The sequence below is a fragment of the Protopterus annectens genome, chromosome 3.part0 (assembly GCF_019279795.1).
Source record: "Protopterus annectens isolate FY-2018-M chromosome 3.part0, PAN1.0, whole genome shotgun sequence".
NCBI lineage: Eukaryota > Metazoa > Chordata > Ceratodontiformes > Protopteridae > Protopterus > Protopterus annectens.
The window spans coordinates 1,456,719,409-1,456,742,362 of NC_056731.1; the positions used below are offsets into that span (position 1 = coordinate 1,456,719,409).

At 36.4% G+C, this 22,954-nt stretch overlaps 1 protein-coding gene across 1 annotated transcript in view; it reads right to left on the bottom strand.

The window, feature by feature from the left end:
* The window catches only part of SNTG1 (syntrophin gamma 1), a 4,111,241-nt gene that overhangs the window by 2,055,731 nt on the left and 2,032,556 nt on the right, over window positions 1-22,954 (bottom strand). Inside the window, exon 9 of the mRNA XM_044065493.1 lies at window positions 15,224-15,280. Coding sequence (XP_043921428.1) covers window positions 15,224-15,280 — 57 coding nt within the window. The remainder of the gene's footprint in view (window positions 1-15,223; window positions 15,281-22,954) is intronic.

Sequence of the window (22,954 nt, forward strand, 5' to 3'; positions counted from 1 at the left end):
ATATTTAATGCCATTCTGTTGTAGCTCAGAGCATATCTGAGCATTGCCATTTAAATTCTTGACTTAACTATAGAATGCCTTGTGGTTGTCTTTGGAATCTTTGGCAATTTTATTTTTGTAACTAGCTTTGGAGGATTTTATGAGGGATCTCAGCTTCTTACTGAGGCTGGTAAGGGAGTTTTTTGCATTCTGGTATTTTCCTCTTTTCTGCAACAATTTCTTCCTTTTGTTGTATAGTTTGTTTATGGCAAGGGACCCCAGATTGATTTCCTTTTTTTGGAGGAGTGCGTCTTGGTTCTATATGGGATGGCACGATTCATGCACGAGTGGATGTGCTCATACAGTGCCTTAGTGTAGTATTCAGCAGTCGAACTTTCAGCTCCTGTCTGCATGGGTGTCATGAAGTTTGTCATTTCTGACTTGAGTAGCATGAAGTTGGCTTTGGAGAAGTTTTTTACAGAGGTTTCCTAACTGGGGGGTGGGGTGGGTTGTGGCTGTCAGGGGTGATTAGCTTATGGTCAGACCTGACCAATGAGGGGATGACCACTGGTGTGGAGCAGCTATCTCCCATATTGGTAATGACCAGGTCTAGGATATTGAAGCCCCTGGTGGGACAATGGATTAGTTGATCCAGGGTGTTGGAATTTATGAATTCCAAGAACCATTGGGAAAAGGTGTTGATACCCAAGTAGTTTTCCCAGTTAATGGCAGGGTAGTTGAAATCACCTAGTATTAGGGTGTTTGGTTGTATCTTAATATTTTCCAGTATGTTTAGAAAGGTGTAGTGAGAATCTTGGGGCATGGTGGGGGATCTGTAGCAAGCTACAATTTGGATTGCATTCTTACCTAGTGTTAGTTGCACCTGGAGAATTTCAGATGCATTGTGTTGGGCAACTAACCTGGAGGTGTGAGTATCCTTGGTGAATATGGACACTCCTCCACCTTTAGTGTTTTGGTCTTGGTTTGGTGCTCGAAAAGTGTGGTAAGAGTTGTAGCCTGGTATTGCAGGGGTGCTCTCTGGAGCCTTGAACCAGGTCTTAGTTATTGCACAGATATCGATGTTCTCCAGTTTTAGGAGAGCCTCAAGAGAGTGCATTTTGAGGTTTAGACTTTTAGCACTGAGTAGCATTACCTTCAGATTTTGCATGCTTGTATCTGTTATGGTGGTGGCTTTGTCCTTTGAACCTTGCCTAAAAAAGGCACTATAGGGGTTGGCAAGAGCTTTAACAAGTAACCTGAATCCCAGGGGCAGCAGGTGCAGACCATCTCTGGCAAAGCATTGTGGTTGTCAAGCATGTTGTCCCAGGCAGACAGATACTTGATCCCCTTAGAATGACACCAGAAGCTTAGCCAATTGTTGAAGTCCGTCATTTTGTCCTTATACTGCGGTATCCTCCTGGGTGAAGGCAGGATGCTACTCAGGGCTAGGGTCATATCTGCCTGGGCCACATGATCTGAAAGCTCTTCCATGTCTCTTTTCATGTAGTCCAGGGAGGTACATCTCAAGTCATTCACTCCAACATGGAAAATGACAGAGTCGTATTTGTACTTGTTGTGGAGTGACTTGAGTGCATGCGTTATGTGGTAGATCCTGACACCCGACAGGCAGCTGACTGTAATTTTCTCTTTGTTCAGCCAGGTGAGTGGGACATCAGTGTACCTGACTATAGAGTCACCTATGACAAAACGTTGTCTTGCCTTAGGGGCTATTGTTGGGTGCCATACTGGTGCTGTGATCTATGTGTCACTTTGGTTGTGACTGGTGTTTGTATGCATTTCAGCTTTGGAGGTTCCTGTTGTTTGGGCAGGTTAATGTTAAGGGCCCTCACATATGTGGGCTTAGTGTTGCTATGTGTGGGTGTTGATGGTGTGGGTTTGAAGGGCTATGTATTGCTTGAGGTGTAGTGCAGGTGTTAACCTTCTCCTCTTGACTGTCTAGCACAATCTTGGCTGGAGAGAGCTTTGCTTCCAGTTTGGCTATGTAAGTGCATCTCTTGCAGGTTGTAGTGGTGGATGGTAGGAGGAGAGGGTTGTCTGTGTACATGAGACAGTTGTTGCATTGCCCCAGTATGCCCAGATTCACCAGGTGGACAGGAGAAGTCACCGGAAGCTGACCCTTGGACATGCCTGTTTAGGTGCTTTTTTTGTAAAGTACAAGAGCTGTTTTCCCTTACATTTGGAAGGTACTTTGCAATTATAGGCTGTTTACTGCCTACAATTAATTTCTCCTTATTAACAAGGAGAGTTGAGTGCTTGTATCAGTTTAAGGCTTCCTAGTGATTTCCAGCAGATTCTAGAGCAAGTGCTAGTCACAGGGGTTCAGATTTTAGTGCTACTACTGAGAAACCAGCTAGTTCTATGAGAAAATTTGAAGAGCAGACTTTCTGGCACCTGGAATACTTTAACCATAGCCCCGTGGTGCTGCACAATGTAAAAAATGTGCAAACACACGTGTTTTTAAGCAAGAAAGATGAAAGGGATAGAAATCAGCCCAAAATCAATTTCAGAGCTGGAAACCACTCCTCTTGTGTTAGATAGGCAATACAATGCTCACCACTCCCACTGGTAAGCAGTAGGCCTTCCCTCTACTATAGCAAGGTCTGGATAGCTCTGAACACTAAAAATAAAGTCCTGAAACCAGCAAAGCCTGGGATCTGGACTATACTAGCTAGGAAAGGTGGGAAACGAGCAAACAAGATAGGATTTTTTTTATTTTTTTGTTTTTGTTTTTTTTTTTTTTTTGTTAAAACAGGCTAAACAATGCAATAATACAGTAAATAAACACAGAAAAGGCTAACACACTTGAGTGTGTAGCCGTAAACAGTAAATGCAATTAAAACTCTACAAAATTAGCAATTTAAAACTTTTTAAATGTAGCAAGGCAAGTGAACAACTTAAAAACGATTTAAGAAGCAGTAATACAGTAGAATAAGTAGCTAGTCTACATATACAGAAAAGTCTACATATACAGAAAAGCAGCTAAAACAACACTAAACAATTCAGATGCAGTGCAACCTAGAGCACTTGAGTTGGAGCAATATTATGGCAAATATAGTTTTAATAAATGCACTAAAATATATTCTATATTTCCAAAATGTTTGAGAAGCACGGTCAGAACACAAGGAGATTCAGGCATTTTTTTTTTTTTAAGAAAGGAGGAACAGAAGTAAAGAAACTAAGTGGGTTGGCCTTCTCATATGTTCTCTCTGTATTAGGTAGAATGAGCTAATGATACTAAACTGGGAGGATTGTCCAAGATCAAATTTAGAGTAGGGGTGGGCAACTGCAAGGCCAGCAGGTATAAAGACAAGATGCCAACAGGGAGGGAGGGGGGGGGCTACTTTAGGCAGAAAATAATACAGAAATATTTATCACAGCAGAAAACCAGCAGTGAACCAATAGCTATGAAATACAGTACAAGTATGCAGTATACAATAAAATTGCTATAAATATCTAGAATAAGCAATAAATACTAAAAATAAGCCAAAAAAACAGGCTACTTATTGCTATATATCACAGATCAGGTGCTCCTCCTCAGATAGCTTTGTGTGTAATGGCTGAAACACTCAAGTTAACTTCTTAAGTAACGATTCCAAGATGGCTGCCGACTAGACTAGTCCCTATTCTTAGAGCTCCTCACAGACCAGTATCATCTTTATTTTTTTTACAACTTGAGACTAATATTTTTCCTCAGTTTTTTTCATAAAAGGATTATACTAAGCTTTTTACATATAGTTGGAATATTTTTGTCTTTGGAATTTTTATTTTGGGTCACATTTTACCTCAGAACAATTTGTGGAGTTATCTGACTTGGGCACCTGCTGCTTCAGATTTTTCCTGGAACTTGTCACCCTGGTAACAACATCTAATCTCTGGGCATGGCTACTAAATCGGAGTCTATGGATACACAGGCCACGAAGGCCAAATTCTCATCAGTTCATTCACCAGAAAAGATAACACTTCTAAAAGACTGAGAACATCCAAAAATTCTTCTGAACCAGCCAAAGTAAGTAGCAAAGAATTAAATGACTCAAACTTTTATTTAGACGAGTTAAAGCTAGCATTAAAGCCTATACAAAGTGCCATTCAGAACTTTACAGAAAAATTTACTGACTTTGGTGATACATTAAAACAAATAAATGACAGAATGAGTACTATTGAAAACAATAACTCAGCTTTGGAAATAAAAATTGAGTCATTGGAAAATGATTTAAAGTCTAAAGATAAAACTATTTCTGAAATACAATCTAAATTGATAGACTTGGAAGCCAGAAGCCGCAGGAACAACATTATCATTCGGGGTTTACCAGAATCTTTTGATAAGAATAATTTGTTGTCTGTGTCCAAGAGTATATTTGAGGCATTACTAAACTGTGAAGCATCTTCAAAAAACATAACTGTTGAGAGAGCACACAGAGCCCTACGTGCTAGTCAAGATGCTTCCTCACCAAGGATAATATATACAAAATTGCTAAATTTTCAAGATGCTTTTCAAATCTTGCAAGCAGCTAAAAGTAAGAAACAGTTTGTATGGAAATCGCATAAGTTATCATTCTCACAGGATTTTCCTCCTCAAATAAAACTAAACAGACAAAAGCTTTCTCCCTATTGTGCAGAATTAATTAAAAGAGGGATAAGATTTCGCATGTCTTATCCAAATACTTTGTCATTCACATTTAATGAAAAAAAGTTTACTTGTTCTGATTCTAAGGGAGCAAAAGATGTTTTTTTTAAAGCATTCAAAAAGCTTCCGGACTCAATTTCCTAATAATGTACATAACTGTCTGGACACAAAAGTGTTGAAAATATATATATATATTTCCTTCTTATACAGGTTATTTACATACAGTTAATGAGTTTAATCTATTGTGAAATATATTCTTGTCAAGGGTAAACAAAAGGTGTATATATGTATACACAAATGTGTTTATTCATTCCTTTTTTCTCTTCAGAAAACAGGAAGTGTTTTAGCTTTCTTTGTGGTGAAATCAGAAATATTAACATAGCTTTCAGCCCTTAAATAAATCTTGCGGTCCCCTCACTTTGTAAGATTTAGTGTTTATGCATAGTTCAATAAGAACATGTCAAGTGCTACTACGATATTTTTCTCATAAGGATTAGAATATTACAGAAAATATGAGGTATAAATCCTTCATAAATTGCCTCTGTCAAGTGTATGTACAGTGCATATATATATAAACATAAATATGTTTTCTTCTTTTTTTTACTTGAAGCAATGGAAAAATGCAAATTTGTTATGTGCTTTCATGTTTTATCTCACAACTAAGGTGCTGGTATTTAAAGTAGATTTAGCACTGCAGATATTTTCTGTTTATGTCTATCCAAATAGCGTACAAGCGTTTTTTCTTTTTTTTTTTAATTTAGGCAACTAAAATGCCTTGGTTTAGTCAGAAATATTTTGGAGGGAGATACACAGACTCTCGAGACTGCTCCGAGAGAAAATCTTTTATCTATCACATCAGCAGATGTTACTACTATGGCACGTATCATTATGTAGATACGGAGCTAGGCGGTGACGTCATCACTGTAGAGGGAAATTTGGGTGACTTGAGAAGTTATTGTACTGTTAAAGTGTTAATTTCCATCTAAACTACATTTTAGATATACGCGCTCAACCTCCGTGGATCTTCGAGACATCAGTGTGACGACATCGTTGGATAACGTAAGGAGAGCGCATATGAACGTTTATTCAACAGAATTATAGTGTTTAATATTTATCAGCTTCATGCTCGTAATGTATTCTGATTGTTTGCTAATTAAAATACTAGTCTCCTTCTTAGGCAATGTGGGCTGAAGAGCAAGATCGAAGCAAGGAGCCTTATCTACTGAATGTATATTTAAAAAACTCTAGCTGACAGCAGTATGAGAGAGGATATAATCATATTTCGTGATGGGGGACGGAGCGGCGAGGAGCATCATGCTTGTGGCTGGTTGGGTGCTTTCTTCGGAGTGGGGGTTGAAGGACAGGTACATCTTTTTTTATTATTATTTTTTGTTCTTACTTCTTCTCTCTCTTCTTTTTTTTTTTTTTCTTCTTCTTTCTTGAGGTCTGCACCTTGCTGGGAGGATCTTTGGTTGCTGTGTGTTGTTGTGGAGAACATCGCGGAGATTGGTGTCTGTGACGGGTCACTTTGGCTTGTGTTGTTGGCTTGGTTCTGTTCTTGTGGGTTTGTGCTTTAGAGTTTCTGTTGAATACATGACTTTTTGTGTTTTTGGTGTCTTGGTTGGTTTGTTCGGATTGGATGGAGAGTGGTGTTGGTCCCCTTGGCTAGGGGGTCTTTGGTTTTCGACGTTGGCTGGGCGGCTTTGTTGCGATGTGCTCCGCAGTTTGTGCTTCGGTTTGGCAGCGACGCCGTGCTGATGTGCAGGGCTACAGGAGTGCTGTGTGTGTTTTTTCTTTTTTTCTTTTTTTTTTTGCGGTGTCGGTGGATCACTGACGCTGGGTTGGTCTGGTGGCTTTGGTGTTTTCTGGCGCGTTGGATGGGCGGACATATGTTGAGCAGCGCCAGCAAAATATCAGAAGGTTTGTTGCATCTTAATCTATGCGCTTGACCTATGTAGATCTTCGAGGCATCGAGGGGACGCCATTGTTAGAAAATATATAGGAAGCATTTACTCACTGAAATTGGGTTAATTTGATAACTTAGGAGTATATAATACGTCATGGTAGCTTGCTATGTGATGGCTTGTTTTGGCGTGTTAGAGAGCGTTGAGGGGGAGTGCTGTTTTTATCGTTTACTGCAGAGTGTGCAGAGTTCTTCTATGGGATACTGTTGGTATGTGCAGAAGTTCTATCTGGAGATGCACGATGCTACCGAAGTTTCAACTATTATATGTATTGTAGCTTGAATACTCCTGTCAATATAGACAGGTGTAATACCACCTTTGAATTGAGGTACAATATGTCATGTGGGGGTCTTTGGGAGGGGCTACAGGGGTGGGATTTGATCAGACAGCAAACTTGGATGCATGGAAAGTCTTAGAGTGTTTATGCTTGTTAGATCAATCCAGAATATCATAAACAGCATTCAAACGCACATATTTTCACCTATTTTTACATTTATTAATCAGGAAAGATGCTTGGAGTGGACCCCATCTTTAGCGGTGGCAATGGGTGAAAGGCTTCATGTATAGCTATCATTTATAATATATTTAAGAAAATTATACAAAATCCATAGTGTAATATGTGAATTTTACTCATGGAATGGTAGGTCTAAAAGAAGACATACAGCTCAAAAGAGGGGGAAAAAGGGGAAAAAGAAAAGAGCAGTTACAAATAAAAATATGTGCATGTTAAAGGGTTACTGTTCTGTATAAAATGTCTTAAACACACATATAAAAGATAGGCAGAGTGCATCTATTAATAGTTTAATGTTTTATTTAATTCAAGAAATGTCTCACATCTATATAACTTAATAATAAAGCATTTTTTTTTTTTTTTGTTACAGGGTTGCAGATTGTAAGTAGCTTTAGGGGGTATAGCCATGAATGTTTTTTAGAAATATGATTCATTTGTTTACATTTTGAGTTAGTTAATATTGATGCGACCGTTCACAAATATTATCAGAACAAAACACAAAGTTTTTACTGTTTAATTATTTGTCTGATTTTAATGCAGTTTGTCTATGACACATATATGTCTATACTAAGCTTAGTTAAAACTGCAATTTATCTCTGATATAATCAATATTAGTGTGTATAGTAACTATTATTTATATGGGATAACATCAAACCTATTTTTCATATGTTTCTTTTTTTTTTTTTACATGGAAACATTTACATAAATTTGATTCATCAATATCTGGAATACAAAATTGAGGAATGTCTATAACAAGTAATATTTTCTATTCAAAAATGGAGCTTATACAATGAATAAGAGAGTAGGGATTGTGCATGTTGGACATCTTGATTTCAGTTATATATGTAAATATGTTTGATAGTGTAATATGGTTTTTTTGTTTAGTTAAGCAAATATGCAAAGTTTACTATGTTGATACATTGCAATTGACATTGAAAATGTTAACCAAAATCATTTATATAATTCATCTTTATTTTTCTTCTCTAGTAGGGGTTAGGTGGCTAGGCACTGGGGCACTAGGGAAGAAATTTTTCCGAATCCTTATAACAAACTTTTTAGGAAGACATTATGAATCAGTATAACAGGTATGGGATACTGAGGTCTATAGTTAATATTTCATTTTTGTCAAATCTTAGTTATATGTTATATATATATTCTTAGTTAATACTATGACAATAAACATTGACTCATGGAATGTGAGAGGATTACAAAATAAGAACAAAAGATCTCTATTATTCCATTTATTATTTAAATCAAAGGCTAATATTTGCTTTATACAAGAGACTCACTTGACTAAAGAAGACTTTGATAAAGACAAAAATAAGAAGTGGATTAAAACGATAGTAGCAGCTGGTAATAGTACAAAATCAAGCGGGGTCGCCATTATAATTAAAAACACATTTCAGGGAACTATTTCAGAGATGAAATATGATGCGAATGGAAGATGGTGTTACATTATTTCCAGTTTTCATAACATTGACAAGCCAGTCATATTTTTAATCTTTACGGCCCTTGTGAACAACAACATATCTTTTTTATACAAATATATAATATTTTATCCTCCTTCAAAGATTATTATTTAGTTCTGGGAGGGGACTGGAATGCTATTATTAATCCTGACACTGATCGTACTAGTAGTTCTTCCTCGCACAATTTTCAAGCATCCATTGCCTTGGAAGAAATTATAATAGATTTAAACCTTATAGATCCTATTTCTCTTATAACACAGTATGATAAAAAAGACTTTTTCACATATTATTCAAAATGCTATAAATCTTGGTCAAGATTAGATTTTTTCCTTATTTCAAATGATTTTACTCATAGGAAGTTAAATTACTCTCTTGAACCTAGATTTTTTTCTGACCACTCTAGAATATCTCTTGGAATAAGTTTGGCCTCACATTCACCAAAATTATGCTCATATAATAGCTGGACATTGAATAATAATTTGCTTTCAAATGAAAATATACATAAATCAATAACTGAAACAATAAAAGAAACACATCTTAATTTAGACACATCAGATATCCCTTTAGATATACAATGGGCATGTAAGGCAACTCTTAGGGGCATATTAATCAACAAAGCATCATATTTTAAAAAACAATATAGAAATAAAGAATTACAATTAAAATTAAAAATTCAAAATTTGGAAAATCAGTACAAAATAAGTTCCGATCCCTCAACATATGAAATATTGTTGAGTTCCCAAAAAGAATTATTGCTTCTGCATCAACATAACCTTACCATTTCAGAGCAAAGGTTATTAGCTACATACTCTGAATGGGCACAGGTTCCTTCTAAAGTGTTAGCCAGAATAATAAAAGGTAATCAATCTCTTCCTAGAATTTCGGCATTAAAATATAATAACAAGAAATACAGTACTGACCAGGAAATTTTGCAGCTTTTTACATCATTGTTCTCAGAGATATACTCAAAAGACAATAATCTTAGGAGTAAACAACACATAGTGAATTTCGCGTCTTCTATTAAATTTCCTAGTTTAAATGAACCACAAAAACACACTTTCTGCCCCATTGACTATTAGAGAAATATCGGAAGCCATTAGTAGACTCAAGACTAGTAAATCACCGGGACCAGATGGCTTCACACCCGAATTTTTTAAAACTTTCTCATCAGAGATTTCACCCCTTCTCTTAGTAATTTTTAATTACATAATGATTCATGGTATATCTGATCTGTATTGGAATACCTCAAAACCATATTAATTTTGAAAAGAGACAAAGAAAAAACTGATCCTAATAATTATAGACCTATTTCCCTGATTAACATTGATATTAAAATCTTAGCTTCAATACTTGCTTCTAGACTTAAAAATGTTTTACCATCTTTAATTTCTCTGGAACAAGCGGGCTTTATGTCACATAGACATTCGTGGGACAATACCTTGACAATTGATGCTCTTATTCACTTTACCAAAAATGACTCAAACCCTATGTATGCATTAATTCTTGATGCCGCTAAGGCTTTTGATAGGGTTAACTGGGACTTCTTGTTTCATATTATGTTTTGTTTCAATATACCATCTACTTACATAGACTCTATTAGAATGCTATATAAAAACTCTTATACTTATCTTTATATTAACAGGAAAATATCCAAAAATATAAAGATCTTTAATGGCACAAAGCAAGGATGCCCATTATCTCCTTTCTTATTTAATTTATATATAGAACCCCTATTATTATACATAAAGCAAAATACCTATCATAATATTCCTAGAATCCTTAACACTAAAGTTTGTTTGTCCGCTTTTGCAGACGATCTTATATTATATTTTCAAACACCCAGCTCAGATCTTCCCAAACTAATTTGTTCCATTGAAAAATTCTCAGAGGTCTCTGGCTATCAGATTAATATTCAAAAAACACATATTCTTCCCATAAATCCACTTGCTCGCAAGTCATATATGTTTCCTGATTCCACTTTTCGGATAGTTCAGAATTTTAAATATTTAGGGATTCATATAAATCATAATGGTCTCTCCACATTTCAAAATAATTTGGCTAAAGTATGGTCATTGATTATACTTGACTTGAACAGATGGAAATTACTAAATTTATCACTTTTATCAAAAGCAGCTATAATAAAAATGAATATTCTTCCCAGATTGTTATTTCAATTCAATGCAGTGGATCAGATGATTCCAAAATCTTTCTTCTCAAAAATCAATAAAATTTTGGCTAATTTCTTGTGGTTTCCTAAAACAGTAAGAATTTCTTACATTAAGCTAATCTTACCTAAAAATAGGGGTGGTCTTGGTCTTCCCAATTTTCACCTTTACTATTTGATTATCTCGGCAAATAAATTATTATCTATTTTAAATATAAAGACTGCGAAGTTTAATCAAAATTCTCTTTGGACAGAATTATGGTTTCAACATATTGTAACTAAAAACATTAATCCATTAGTTCTTCCTTTCCTTTCATTAGGTGTAATGAATAAATTTAAAATTCCTAACTCTTTAAAACAAAAAATTATTGCTTTTCAAGAATTGGTAAAACTTGTAAATCTAGAAAATATATTTCAATTAATGCAACCTCTTCACTTAAATCCTAATGTCAACTTAGACAATATGTCTTTTAATCTTTCAGATTTTCCCTTGATTAAAGATCTTACAGTTTGGGATCTGATGCAATACAAGAATGAAACTATCTCTAATATACATAAAATTCTCAAGGTTAATATTAAATATCTAGCCATCTTACGTCAATTGAGAGATGTAGTTAATGCTAAATTTTTACACATCAATGTAGATAGCACCGATATTAACAACTATAAAGTGTTTTTAAGAGTCCTCATACTCCCAGAGAAAATGTTATCTAAATCTTATAATCTCATAAATCAAATAATTCATAGTGAAGAGTGTCTCTTCTCTACTTATTGGGATAAACACAACTCTCACATATCTATAAATCAGAAACTCTCAGCTTTCAAAAATACATTGGAATACTCACCCTTCAAAAAACTTTTTTACACTCAACTAATGATTAACAATAATGCATATTTCACTCCTTCTAAACTTAACAAATTTGATCCTAATAAATCGCCCTCATGTTCTTGTTGTTCACATCCCAACGCAGATCTTTTGCACATTTTTTGGTCTTGTCATCATTCACATAAACTTTGGACCTCGCTAAAAGTTCGTTTACAAAAAATGGGATATCATAAATCCACCTTATCTTGGGAGACAGCACTATTACACTTACCAAATATTTATCTCACCAAATTAGACATGCATGTGTTAATATATATATGTTCACTTATGAAACTATATATTACCCAAAATTGGCTGGATCGTACCAAATTGAATTGGAATAATTTTAAAACTTTGGCCCTTACATACATCAGTGCGCAGAAAATGATAGTGCAAAGTCCCAAGAAATCGTCATTTATTAGCAAAGCTATAGAAAAGGTGTTACATATTATTAATACCATATAGAAGGTCACCTCTTTTTTAGGGATTTGTAGACCTCAGTCTCATTTATACTCTTATACTTCCTTTTTTTTTTTCCTTTTTTTTATTTAAATCAATACTTACCTTGATATATTCTTTGGTTAACATTTGTATATGATGTAAATAGTTAAGTGTATATTCTCGAACTGCATTGAGACAAAACATTCATTTTACAAAAGTGTATTTTCATAAATATCTCCTAATGTTCCATTTTTAATATGTATTCTTATCTTGTTGTTGATGTTATAATTCTGTCTTGTTTAAAAATTCAATAAAAAGTTTTTTGAAAAAAAAAAAAACTTCTTAAGTAACAGAAAGTTGAAATCTGAAACAACTTTAAAAAAAGCTCAAAAGAACCACAAAACTATCCACATAAATATTCAAACAGTGACAAAAGGCAGTAGAAAGCAGTGCTGCTGTCTGAACCAGGCCTCTTACTCAGCAATCACTGGCTGGAACAGGAAAGACAGACTGGTTTTGCCCTCTGGCTTCTTCAGTGTGTAATTGCAAGTAAGCTAATCACTTGTTGTTGTGTCTTTCGGCTTTTCCTGGTTAGGGGTCGCCACAGCGGAACTCCGGTCCGCTAATGATTGGCGGTAGATTTTTACATGCCGAGTTGCCAGCCCAGATGCACAACCTTCAGTGAAGGTACACCCATTCATGCATGTTTCCACACAGAAGACGCTTTAGCTGAGAACTGAACAGGACAACATCTTACTGCGAGGCGACAATGCTACTGCAGCACCACCACCGCAGTATAAGTAAGCTAATCACTGTTCTTATATAAAGAAAGCCAGTACAGAGCCTGATGCAGTTAAGAAAATACACATAGAAAAAAGACATGTAACTGAAAAAGAAAAAAATGTGTGTATGTATGTGTGTGTGTGTGTGTGTGTGTGTGTGTGTGTATATATATATATATATATATATATATATATATATATATATATATATATATATATATAAATATATATATAAATAAAGAAATATAAATTTATATATATATATATATATATATATATATATATATATATATATGTGTGTGTGTGTGTGTGTGTATAATATACATGAAAATTCATTCTAATTCCACCAGAAGCTCTCATTTAAACCTAGTTTAAACAAAGCCCCCAAATTAATGATCCACATTTTTTTGTTTTGATCTAAAATCCTATGTTTCTTACCATCCGATATATCACCCCCCTTTATACTAACAATACCAATAAAAATAAAATGAGCTCCCTATGTTCCATCATATGTTTATAGAGGGTACTTCTACCCCATTTGCAATTCTAATCATTAATATGTAGTGCTATTCTCTGCTTAAATGGCCGTGATGTTTGTCCCACATAGAATGCTCCACACTGACAAACTGCCATATAAAGTACCCATTCCATACGACAGGTAATTAAAGAACGGATATCAAATATCTTATTAGTATTTATGGAGGTGAATGATTTCGTTCTGGATGCAACTTTACAATAAGTGCAGTTCCCACAAAATGCACAACCTCGAGGTGCCACTGTACCTGATCCTACAATTACTTTCCTACTCTTTTTGAAACCAGATAGACATTCCCCAATATTCCTGCCTTTCCTATATCCGAGGGTACAACCATCTCCTACAATTTTACCAAAATAGGGGTCAGATTTTAAAATATCCCAATATTTCTTAATAACTTCTTAAATCTTAAAGGTATTGGTACCATATGTAATAATGAATCTGGGACCTAAATCTGAAATAACTCTATCATCCTGACTATCATTAGATTTTAATATGTCACACCTATTGGTTGCATGTGCTACTCCATATACTTGATCCACTATATTGACATTGTACCCCTACTCAAAAATCTGTGTTTCATCTTGCGGGCTTCAGTGTCAAAATCTTGTTCAGAACTACATATCCTACGTAGTCTTAAAAATTGTGCTTTTGGTATGTTCCTAACTATGTGTGCAGGATGGCAACTAGAAGCTAGCAAGATGGAATTTTTAGTAAACGGTTTACAATATAGACTTGTAGCCACAGTGCCATCAATCAGCTTAGAAACATTGACATCTAGAAAATCAATATTAAACATTTGTATTTTGCCCACAAAACTAATACCATTGTCATTATTGCTGAGATATTTCACAAAGTCATGCCAGATAGCAACAGGACCATTCCAAATACAATTCAAGTAGTGCCACCACATATTAAGGTATTTAAGAAAGGGATTTGCGATATCATAAACTAATTTATGTTCAAGATAACCCATAAATAGATCTGCATATATGGGTGCAAACATGACACCCATAGCAGTACCCTTGATTTGTAGATACCAATCCCCAAGAAACATAAAGGCATTATTTTCTAAAACCAATGGAGCAAAGAGTAAAGTTATGGATCCACAAAGAATAAAAAAAAACTTTAAAAGAATTGCACGGGGACAATCCCCCATGCACCCTGCATGCCTCTTGTTAATTATATATACCATCTCAGAGATTGCACTACAGTGGGGAAAGGGCATATTGCTCAAACCCTATTTTACCACAAAGCCGGTACATTTTGATGAGCTGTATAATTTTTCCACTGGTCAACAAAGAGATTTGCAGTCCACAAGAGATTCTCCTCTCTCTCTCTTTATGTATATATGAACATATACATACCATTCTTAAGACTGCTTTGACGCACTTAAAGGACTAAATATATTTCAGTGTTGAAGTTTTTTAGGACATTTGTTGAAGTTTTTGGTGGATGGAATGCTTCCATTAACAGAAATATTTTTTTTCTGACACAGATGTATCATATTTACTTCTTATGTAATGACAGTTCAGCAAAGATATGATCTGATAATGCAAAGCCTTCCCTTGCTATAAAGAACTCATATATTCTCCACTTAGAAAAAACAAATAGAACATCGAATCTTTGAACATTTTGAAAGTTCACATCGATACAGAGGTAAACTAATGAATACCTTTGTTATGAATGATATCTCATGATGTGTTCCTATCACTGATTTACCACTTTTAAGGGCTTACATGCTTTTCATAGTTGAAGGTGAAGATATTTTTGGTAATTTGCAAAGAAACAAAAGAAAATGACACTTCCAGTTCTTCACTTAGCTACAGGAAACTATGGTAGACAGGTTTTCAGAAGTATTTCTGTACCTTTATGCTGAGACCAAATCCACCAACAGTTTGTCTTCTTATTGTTACAGTTCTTTCCTGTATGGAAAAAAATGCAGTCAAAACTCAGAACCATGATGATGGATTATCATTTTATAATTATGGTAAATTACTGTACACAAGGAGAGGAGCTAATGTCTTCTACAATTAGAAAATATCATTCCAAGCATGTTTATTTTAAAGCATTTTTAAATCACATATGATTTAATGTTATTCAGAATTCAGTCTTTACTGCACAGGCCTAGAATGTTGATAAAGCAGACAAAAGGCTAACTCCAAATTAAAAAAAAAACCCAAAAAACTGGAAATGATGGGTGCAGAAGTATTGTATTGTTGCCGTTGCATATCAAGCTTGCAGCAGGTGTACAATGCATATGCAAATAACCACACAGTATGACTATCAGCACACATAATTCAGAGACTGCTAAGCAGTCTGCCAAACATATATAGATGTTGTGTTTTGCTGGGGTCTATATTATAAAATCGAAACTTTAGGTAGTCAAATACCTAAACCTCGAACTGTAAATATTGAAATCTAAAAACTGCGAATGGCCATTTACGTTAAGTCAGAGAAAGAATTCACTTGGCTGTTATGCAGAATTTGCCTTTTTGTCCAATGTACAGCGAATTTGGTGTTGGTGTACTTAGTTAGGGGGGTGTGGGGGCTAAACTCCCCACTTGACTTGGGTTTAAAAGTTTGTTTTCTTCATACGGCCAAGCAAATTCTTTCCCTGTGTGGAAGTGGCCATTCGCTGTTTTTAGCTTTCAGTATTTACAGATCGAGCTTTAAGTATTCGACTACCTAAAGTTTCAATCTTATAATATAAACCCATTTTGCTGATGCTACATATATGCTCTTTTAATACAATGTCAACTGTGGTACTACAAAATGACAGAGAGAAATATCATCACTGTTATATTAAAAGGAATATGTACATTAGCTACATCTCCAGCACATGCTGAATAATGAGCAGCCACACACACACACACACACACACACACACACACACACACACACACACACACACACACACACACACACACAGACACGCACACGCACACGCACACACACACACGCACATGCACAGACACATGCACACACATACCTTGTTGCTGTCAAGATGCCATTACTGTCCTATGACTGTTAATGCACCAGTATGTATGAATGGGCTGTTGTATTAGTATCATTAGTGACCACTATGGCACCAAATGTCAGGAAATGGCACATATGTGATGTTACTTATAAAGTGCAAAGCCAAAATGAAAAGAAAATAAGGGAAGAAAAGGCACAACTAGTAATATGCTGTTCATAAATGTTGAGTTGTCCTGTCCACTCATGTATTAACCTAGCCCAGTTAACACAAGGCTATTACTGTATTCCCTTCTACAACTGAAAGCTCCTGTTATGTACCCACATGTGAATTGCAGGACACATACTATTACAACAGTTACCTGTTTATTCATCATAATAGCACAGAAAATTAAGGCCATGAGTTGGTATAAAGATTCTTTACATAGCCAAGGGTCTTATTCCCTTACCCTCCATTTGTCTACTGTTCAAGTCTGGTCCAGTCACCCATGAAAACAGGAACATGTCTAGTGGATTTATCCACATAAAAATTAAATAAATAAAGTAGGTAAGAGAAAAAAGAATTCACCTCCATCTTGCACATTTTTGTATATAGGGAATACAGTACTGCTTGGCTGTTTGTCCTAATAATTTCAAAAGCATGTTTTTGAATATCTGCTGTAAAATGCAAATGTAACATGCAGGCTGCTGTTGTTCTATACCTTAAACATTTCTGGGGGGATCCATTATTTCCCTAACAATGACCACTCTGCAAGGCATTATTGCTTGCGTAACTGATTAACTGAGCACCATTACTGGATGGAAAAGTATTTTGAATGTAATTAGGGGAATTTTAGTTTGACAAACAAGTGGAATTTGTAAACTGGGAGTATGAAAAAATCTATAAATATGCATTTTTCTTTTCTTGTGTTTAATGAAATGCATGCTTTTTTTTTCATTTTTGGCAATTAAAAATCATGGTGATTGTTTCCATTAGGTAAACAGAAATTCAGTTACTGATTTTCTGTATTCTCACATTGTGATAATCCCTACAGCCAAGACTATCAAAGGGTAGACTCTTAGAAGAAAACAAGATTCCATTTATGACGGCTGAGTGAATTTCTAACAGCAAATAATAACTATTATACTGGGAAAAAAAGCTTATTCAGTCCTCATGTCATGCATGATAATATTCTTAATTGATACCAAGACAAAAACATGTTATTTCTATTGTTTTTAGGTCAGTATAAAAAGGATTTCATTTGACTAGTTAAAGCAATCTTTCATCTATGATATAAATGATAATTATCTGCAGCAAACTCCAAAAAACATAATACTACAAATGCCTTTTGCACATTCTTATCCTTAGTCTGTTTGTAACAAGCCTTGCTTTTGTCAAATAACATCTAATCTAAATGAATAGCCTACATGATTTATGATATTCCAGCATGGTGATCCCTGCCCGAGATTCTCAGGAGTTTTGAAGGTATCATTATTTTATGAGGTACAGTTTGTGAAGTGTACCCCAAGGAATTACTTCCTCCTGCTATTAATAATAAACGTTTATTACAAATTCAGTGTTTGATATTTGTTATTTAGTTACTTCCAGAAAGTACATGAACAGTAACAGAATTAACCTGAGAAACAGTATTTAGAATGGTAAGGGTTCTTATATATATTTTTTTTCTTGTGTGATTTTTGCTCTTGTGCCTGCAAAATATCACCCCTAAAACCAGTAATTAAGTCAGAAATCTTACAACCCATGAGGCAGGATGCAGTAGTCATACATCTATTAATTCTGCACAGCCAATTCCAGAATGACCACATTAAAGAATTACCCATGACCAGGGCATTAGTATTTTATATATATTCATTTAAATATAGCATGTCACTACATCACATGACTCAAACCTTAATTAGGCAGTATAAAAATATAAATATAATTATATATAAATTTATACACATAAATATCTATATATTTTATATATATGTAAATGAACACCCTGTGGAATACTATCATTCTAAACTGTCTGTTAATTCATCTTGCAAGTCAATGCATGAGCCTTCAATAGTAACACTCATAAATAAAGACATGATACCCTTTTGTAATGCATTTGTTTGCTAATTAAGTGAGTAAACAAGTTCAAGGACCTTCTTATTTACAATCCTGACAATTTGCAAATTAGAATCATCAGACCAATAATCAAGTATTTGGCATGTACTTGACCAGGCACTCAGAAGTTCCTTACAAAAAAAAAAAATTACAGAGTGTAAACAACATGCCCTGTCTGGATAGACTAAATGCCCTATCCCTTTATCCCTTTACTCTGTCTCCTACAGACTATTAAGAAGTGAGCTATGCCTAACCTACAAGTGTTCATAAAACCATCCCTGACGTAACTGTTACATACGCACGACAACCTGCACAACGGTCATCCAATCTAAGGATCTAAACACGGTCTGTGTCACGAAAAAAAAAATCATGCTTGAGAGAAAGATGTGTCTCTCACAGATTACCCCTTCTTTGGCACAGGCTTCCTACTCATGTAAAGCAGAGCTCTTCCATGAACCTATTCAAACTAAGTTTGAATCAATGGATGGGGAATCGTAAATTCACTCCTGGGGTTGCACCTATGTCCCTTATGGACAGGGCAGTCTGTACAACACTCAGAGGTATAGGAATGAACCTAAACTATCCTCTAGCTCTTAGGGATTGAAAATCAGGTAAAAATGGTTAGGCTTGTAAGGGCTCTTAAGCTGTTAGCCTAGTCATATCCTATGAACTTATAAGCAGTTGTTAATCTCACTTATGATATTTTGCCTCAATATCAAAAATATACTATATTCTATAGTATATTCTGTCTAAATTTTACATAATAATCATACTTACACATTAAAGTTGTATGAAACAGCAACTTAGCTGTACAACTAGGCCACGATATACCTGCAAAGTATAATTTGAATTGATGAAAAAAAAGCAGTTCAAAGAACTGCTGTGAAAAGTTTTTGTAAAAAATTCAGGGAAAATGTAATAATTATATGACATGTTTGCAAAAACAATTAAAGGGAGGCATTATATTATATTGTACTATGTGTAAGAAATCTATATTGTCCATCTTTATGTAATAGAGAAGTAATAATGAGCATTGATGATGAGCGGCAGTCAAAGCAGTTTGCAAAAGAAACACAACATTATTAAAAAAATGTCATTATCTTTTACAAAATGCATTTTCAAGAAAAAATGAGTAAATTATAGAGGTGTAGGGAAGGAACATGAGGAGAATTTGAAGGAAAATTAGATGCTTAAAATTATATTCTGCTATGATGCAAAAATTTAAAACATTAGATTATTCCCAAAGTGTCTTGGCTGTTAATGGAGTAGGTATCCATCCAGGTTATCAAATGAATCATACATTTAATCTGGAACCAGGTGAACCTTATCCTGCATAGCTGGATCAATTGTTTTCAATTCAATGTTTTCAATGTATTCTTAGTCAAACTCAATACCAGGTTATTGGCTTCTAAAATGTTTGCCACCTATCAATGCTGGGTCATACACTTTAGGTCCCAACTATTCATCTAGACTTTTTTAAAATAAGCTAAGAGTTGTTCCTTTTTCTAATTAACAAAGTAAGTGCATTTTACTTCAGCAAACAAATTGTTATTCCTCATGTCCCAGGAGTGATGTTTAATACATTGAATGCACTGATAGCTGTATCTACAGTACCACTAAATTTGTTATTTAGAGTTATTTGCAGAAAGTACATGAACAGTAACACACTTAACCTGAGAAAAATTATTAAGAATGGTCAGGATTCTTATATATTTTTTCTCTTGTGGTTTTTGCTCCTGTGCTTGCAAAATATCACCCTTTCCTTAAAAGACTTAAGCTAATTTTTTCAAAGCCATCCTTGGGGGGGGGGGGGGGGGATACTGGCTTGTGTCCTTTCTGGCATTCCAGCAATGAGGACATTTATTATTTTACAATGAAAACAACCCACGTCAATGCAGGAAAGTACAGTTGTGTACACTTACCATAAATGTAGATGTTTGAGTGTATTCACTATTGCAGTCATCACATTTGGGTTATCCCTGCCAGGGTAGCCCTCTGCCAGCCCAAATACTAGAGACTTAGTATTTCTGCATCAGTTGCTGTTACTTCAGGACAGATATCAGGTCGTCAATAGTATAAAGTAAGGCAGCCGACACTATTGCATCAGTTTTTCTTGCCCTAACCTATCAGGAGCCCCCAAAGTATGAGGTCAGGTTCTGGAGGAAGAACCCCACTAGTGGAAAATAAATACCAATATGTCCCTTGTAAGAAAAGGAGAACAATAAGGAAGAACGGTAATAAAAGGAGAAAGAGAAAAAAGGGGGATGGGGAGAGAGAATTCAGGACTGCAACAGTGAAGACACTCGGACAGCTATATTTATGGTAAGTGTACACAACTGTATTATGTTCTTCGTGTTTCACTGTTGCAGTCATCACATTTGGGTGGTTTCCCAAAGCTGAGGAAATGGGTGGAAGCAGTCAAGTAAGCTAGTGACTGGCTAGGATACCCTGCAAGACTGCAGAGGCAAACTATGCCCTCGATTTGGAGAAGAGAGGCAGGTGGTAATGCTTGGTAAAAGTGTGAACAGATGTCCAGGTGGCAGCCTCCAGGATGTCCCTAGTGGGGACTCCTCTGGGGAAAGCTGCAGAGGTGAAGGCTTTTCTGGTGGAGTGTGTCCTGACCCCCTTAGGGGGAGGCTTAACCTGCTGTTTGTAGCAGAAATGGATGCGGTGTGCTATTCATTTGGAAATGGTTTTCTTGGAGATGGCTTTGCCTTCTGCCTCTGTAGCAAAGCTAACCAGCAATTGATCAGACTTTCTGAAGGATTTAGTCCTGTCCAGATAGTATCTGAGCTGTCTGTGCACATCTAGAGAGTGAAGAATCCTTTCCCCCCTGTTCTGAGGATTAGGAAATAAGATGGGCAAATAAATGGATTGATTGAGAGCCACACTGGACACCACTCTGGGCATGAAGGAAGGGTTAGTTCTGAGGGATACCCAGTCTGCATGGAAGATGATGAAGGGTTCCACAGCCATGAGTGCTTGCAGCTCAGAAACTCTTCTGGCTGAAGTGATGGCCAGAAGGAAGGCTCTCTTCCAGGAGAGAAATTTTAGCTCTGCAGAAGAAGGTGGGTCAAAAGGAGGCAGGGTGAGCTTTTCCAAGACAAAGTTAAGGTCCCAAGCTGGTATTGATGCCCTTCTGGGAGCCTCAAGTTGCCAGCTCCTCTGAGGAACTGTTTGATCAAAGGGTGTGAGAAAAGGGACTTCTCAGTGGAAAAATGAGCAGAAATAGCAGAGGCATGAATTTTTATAGAGGAGAAAGAGAGACCACTGTGTAGTAGGTCAGTTAAGTAATCCAGGATGAGAGAGATGGAAGGCCGTGCTATATTGGCCCCTTAGCCTGGATCCAGGTGCAGAACCTTTGCCATTTATCTGCATAACACTTTCTGGTGCTAGGGCGCATGGCCTCATGGATAACATCCAGAACCTGTTTACTGAGTATGACAGATTGGTTCAGGGTTAGGGAATAAGCCAAGCTGTTAAAATAGTCTGAAATTGGGGATGTATGAATTCCCTTTCCCTCTGGGTTAGGAGGATTGGAATTTGAGGAAGATGCCATGGAGGCAGTGGGGACAGGCTGTGCAGCAAGGGGTACGAGTGCTGTTGGGGCCAGTCTGTAGCTATATGAATAGTCCATGGTTTTCCCTCCCTTATTTTGAGCAGTACCCTGAGGATGAGAGGAAGGGGAGTAAAGGCATAGACTGAGAGGTTGACCCAGGGGAAGGACAGGGCATCCACTTTCCAAGCCATGCAGTGATCCTCCCTGGTGCAGAATTTGCTGAGCTGATGGTTGGTGTGGGAGGCAAAGAGGTCGACCTTCGGGGTTCCCCATTTCTGAGTTATTAGGGTGAAGGTACTTCTTTTGAGCTGCCACTCGTGTGGGTCCAGAAGGTTTCTGCTTAATTGGTATGCCAGGGAGTTGAGAGAGCCTGGTAGGTATTGTGCTAACAGGTGTTGTTGCATGGAAGAGGCTGTGAGCCAAATGGTCATGGCCAGCCTGCATAGAGGGTAGGAGTGAGTCCCTCCCTGCTTGTTGATGTACAACATCACAGTGGTGTTGTCTGTTTTGTTCAGGTGACCCCTAGAGAGAGAAGGGGCTTCAAAGCTATCAAGGCGTGCTGCACATCCATCATCTATTTTTGATTGATGTGCAGGGGGATTTACTGTGGGCTCCATTGGCCCTGTATGCACCTGCCATCCAGGTGTGCACCCCAAGCATAGTCTGATGCATCTGTGGTGAGGGTCTGGGCAGCAGGGTGTGGGGAGAAGGGCAGTCCCTTGTTGTGGGAGCATGCTGTTACCCACCAAAGAAATTCATTTCTGAGGCAAGGAATTATAGGTAGAAGCGTTTCCAGGTCTTGAGAATGTTGACACCAAAGGCTCTCTTGGTACCACTGAAGTTTCCTCATATGCAGTCTGGCATATGGAATGAGGAGTATGCAAGATGCCATGAACTCTAGAGCTTGCAGGATTTTCCTTGCAGAAAAGTGGGGCCTCGTGGCCAGTTCAGAGAAGTAGGCTGACAGGAAGA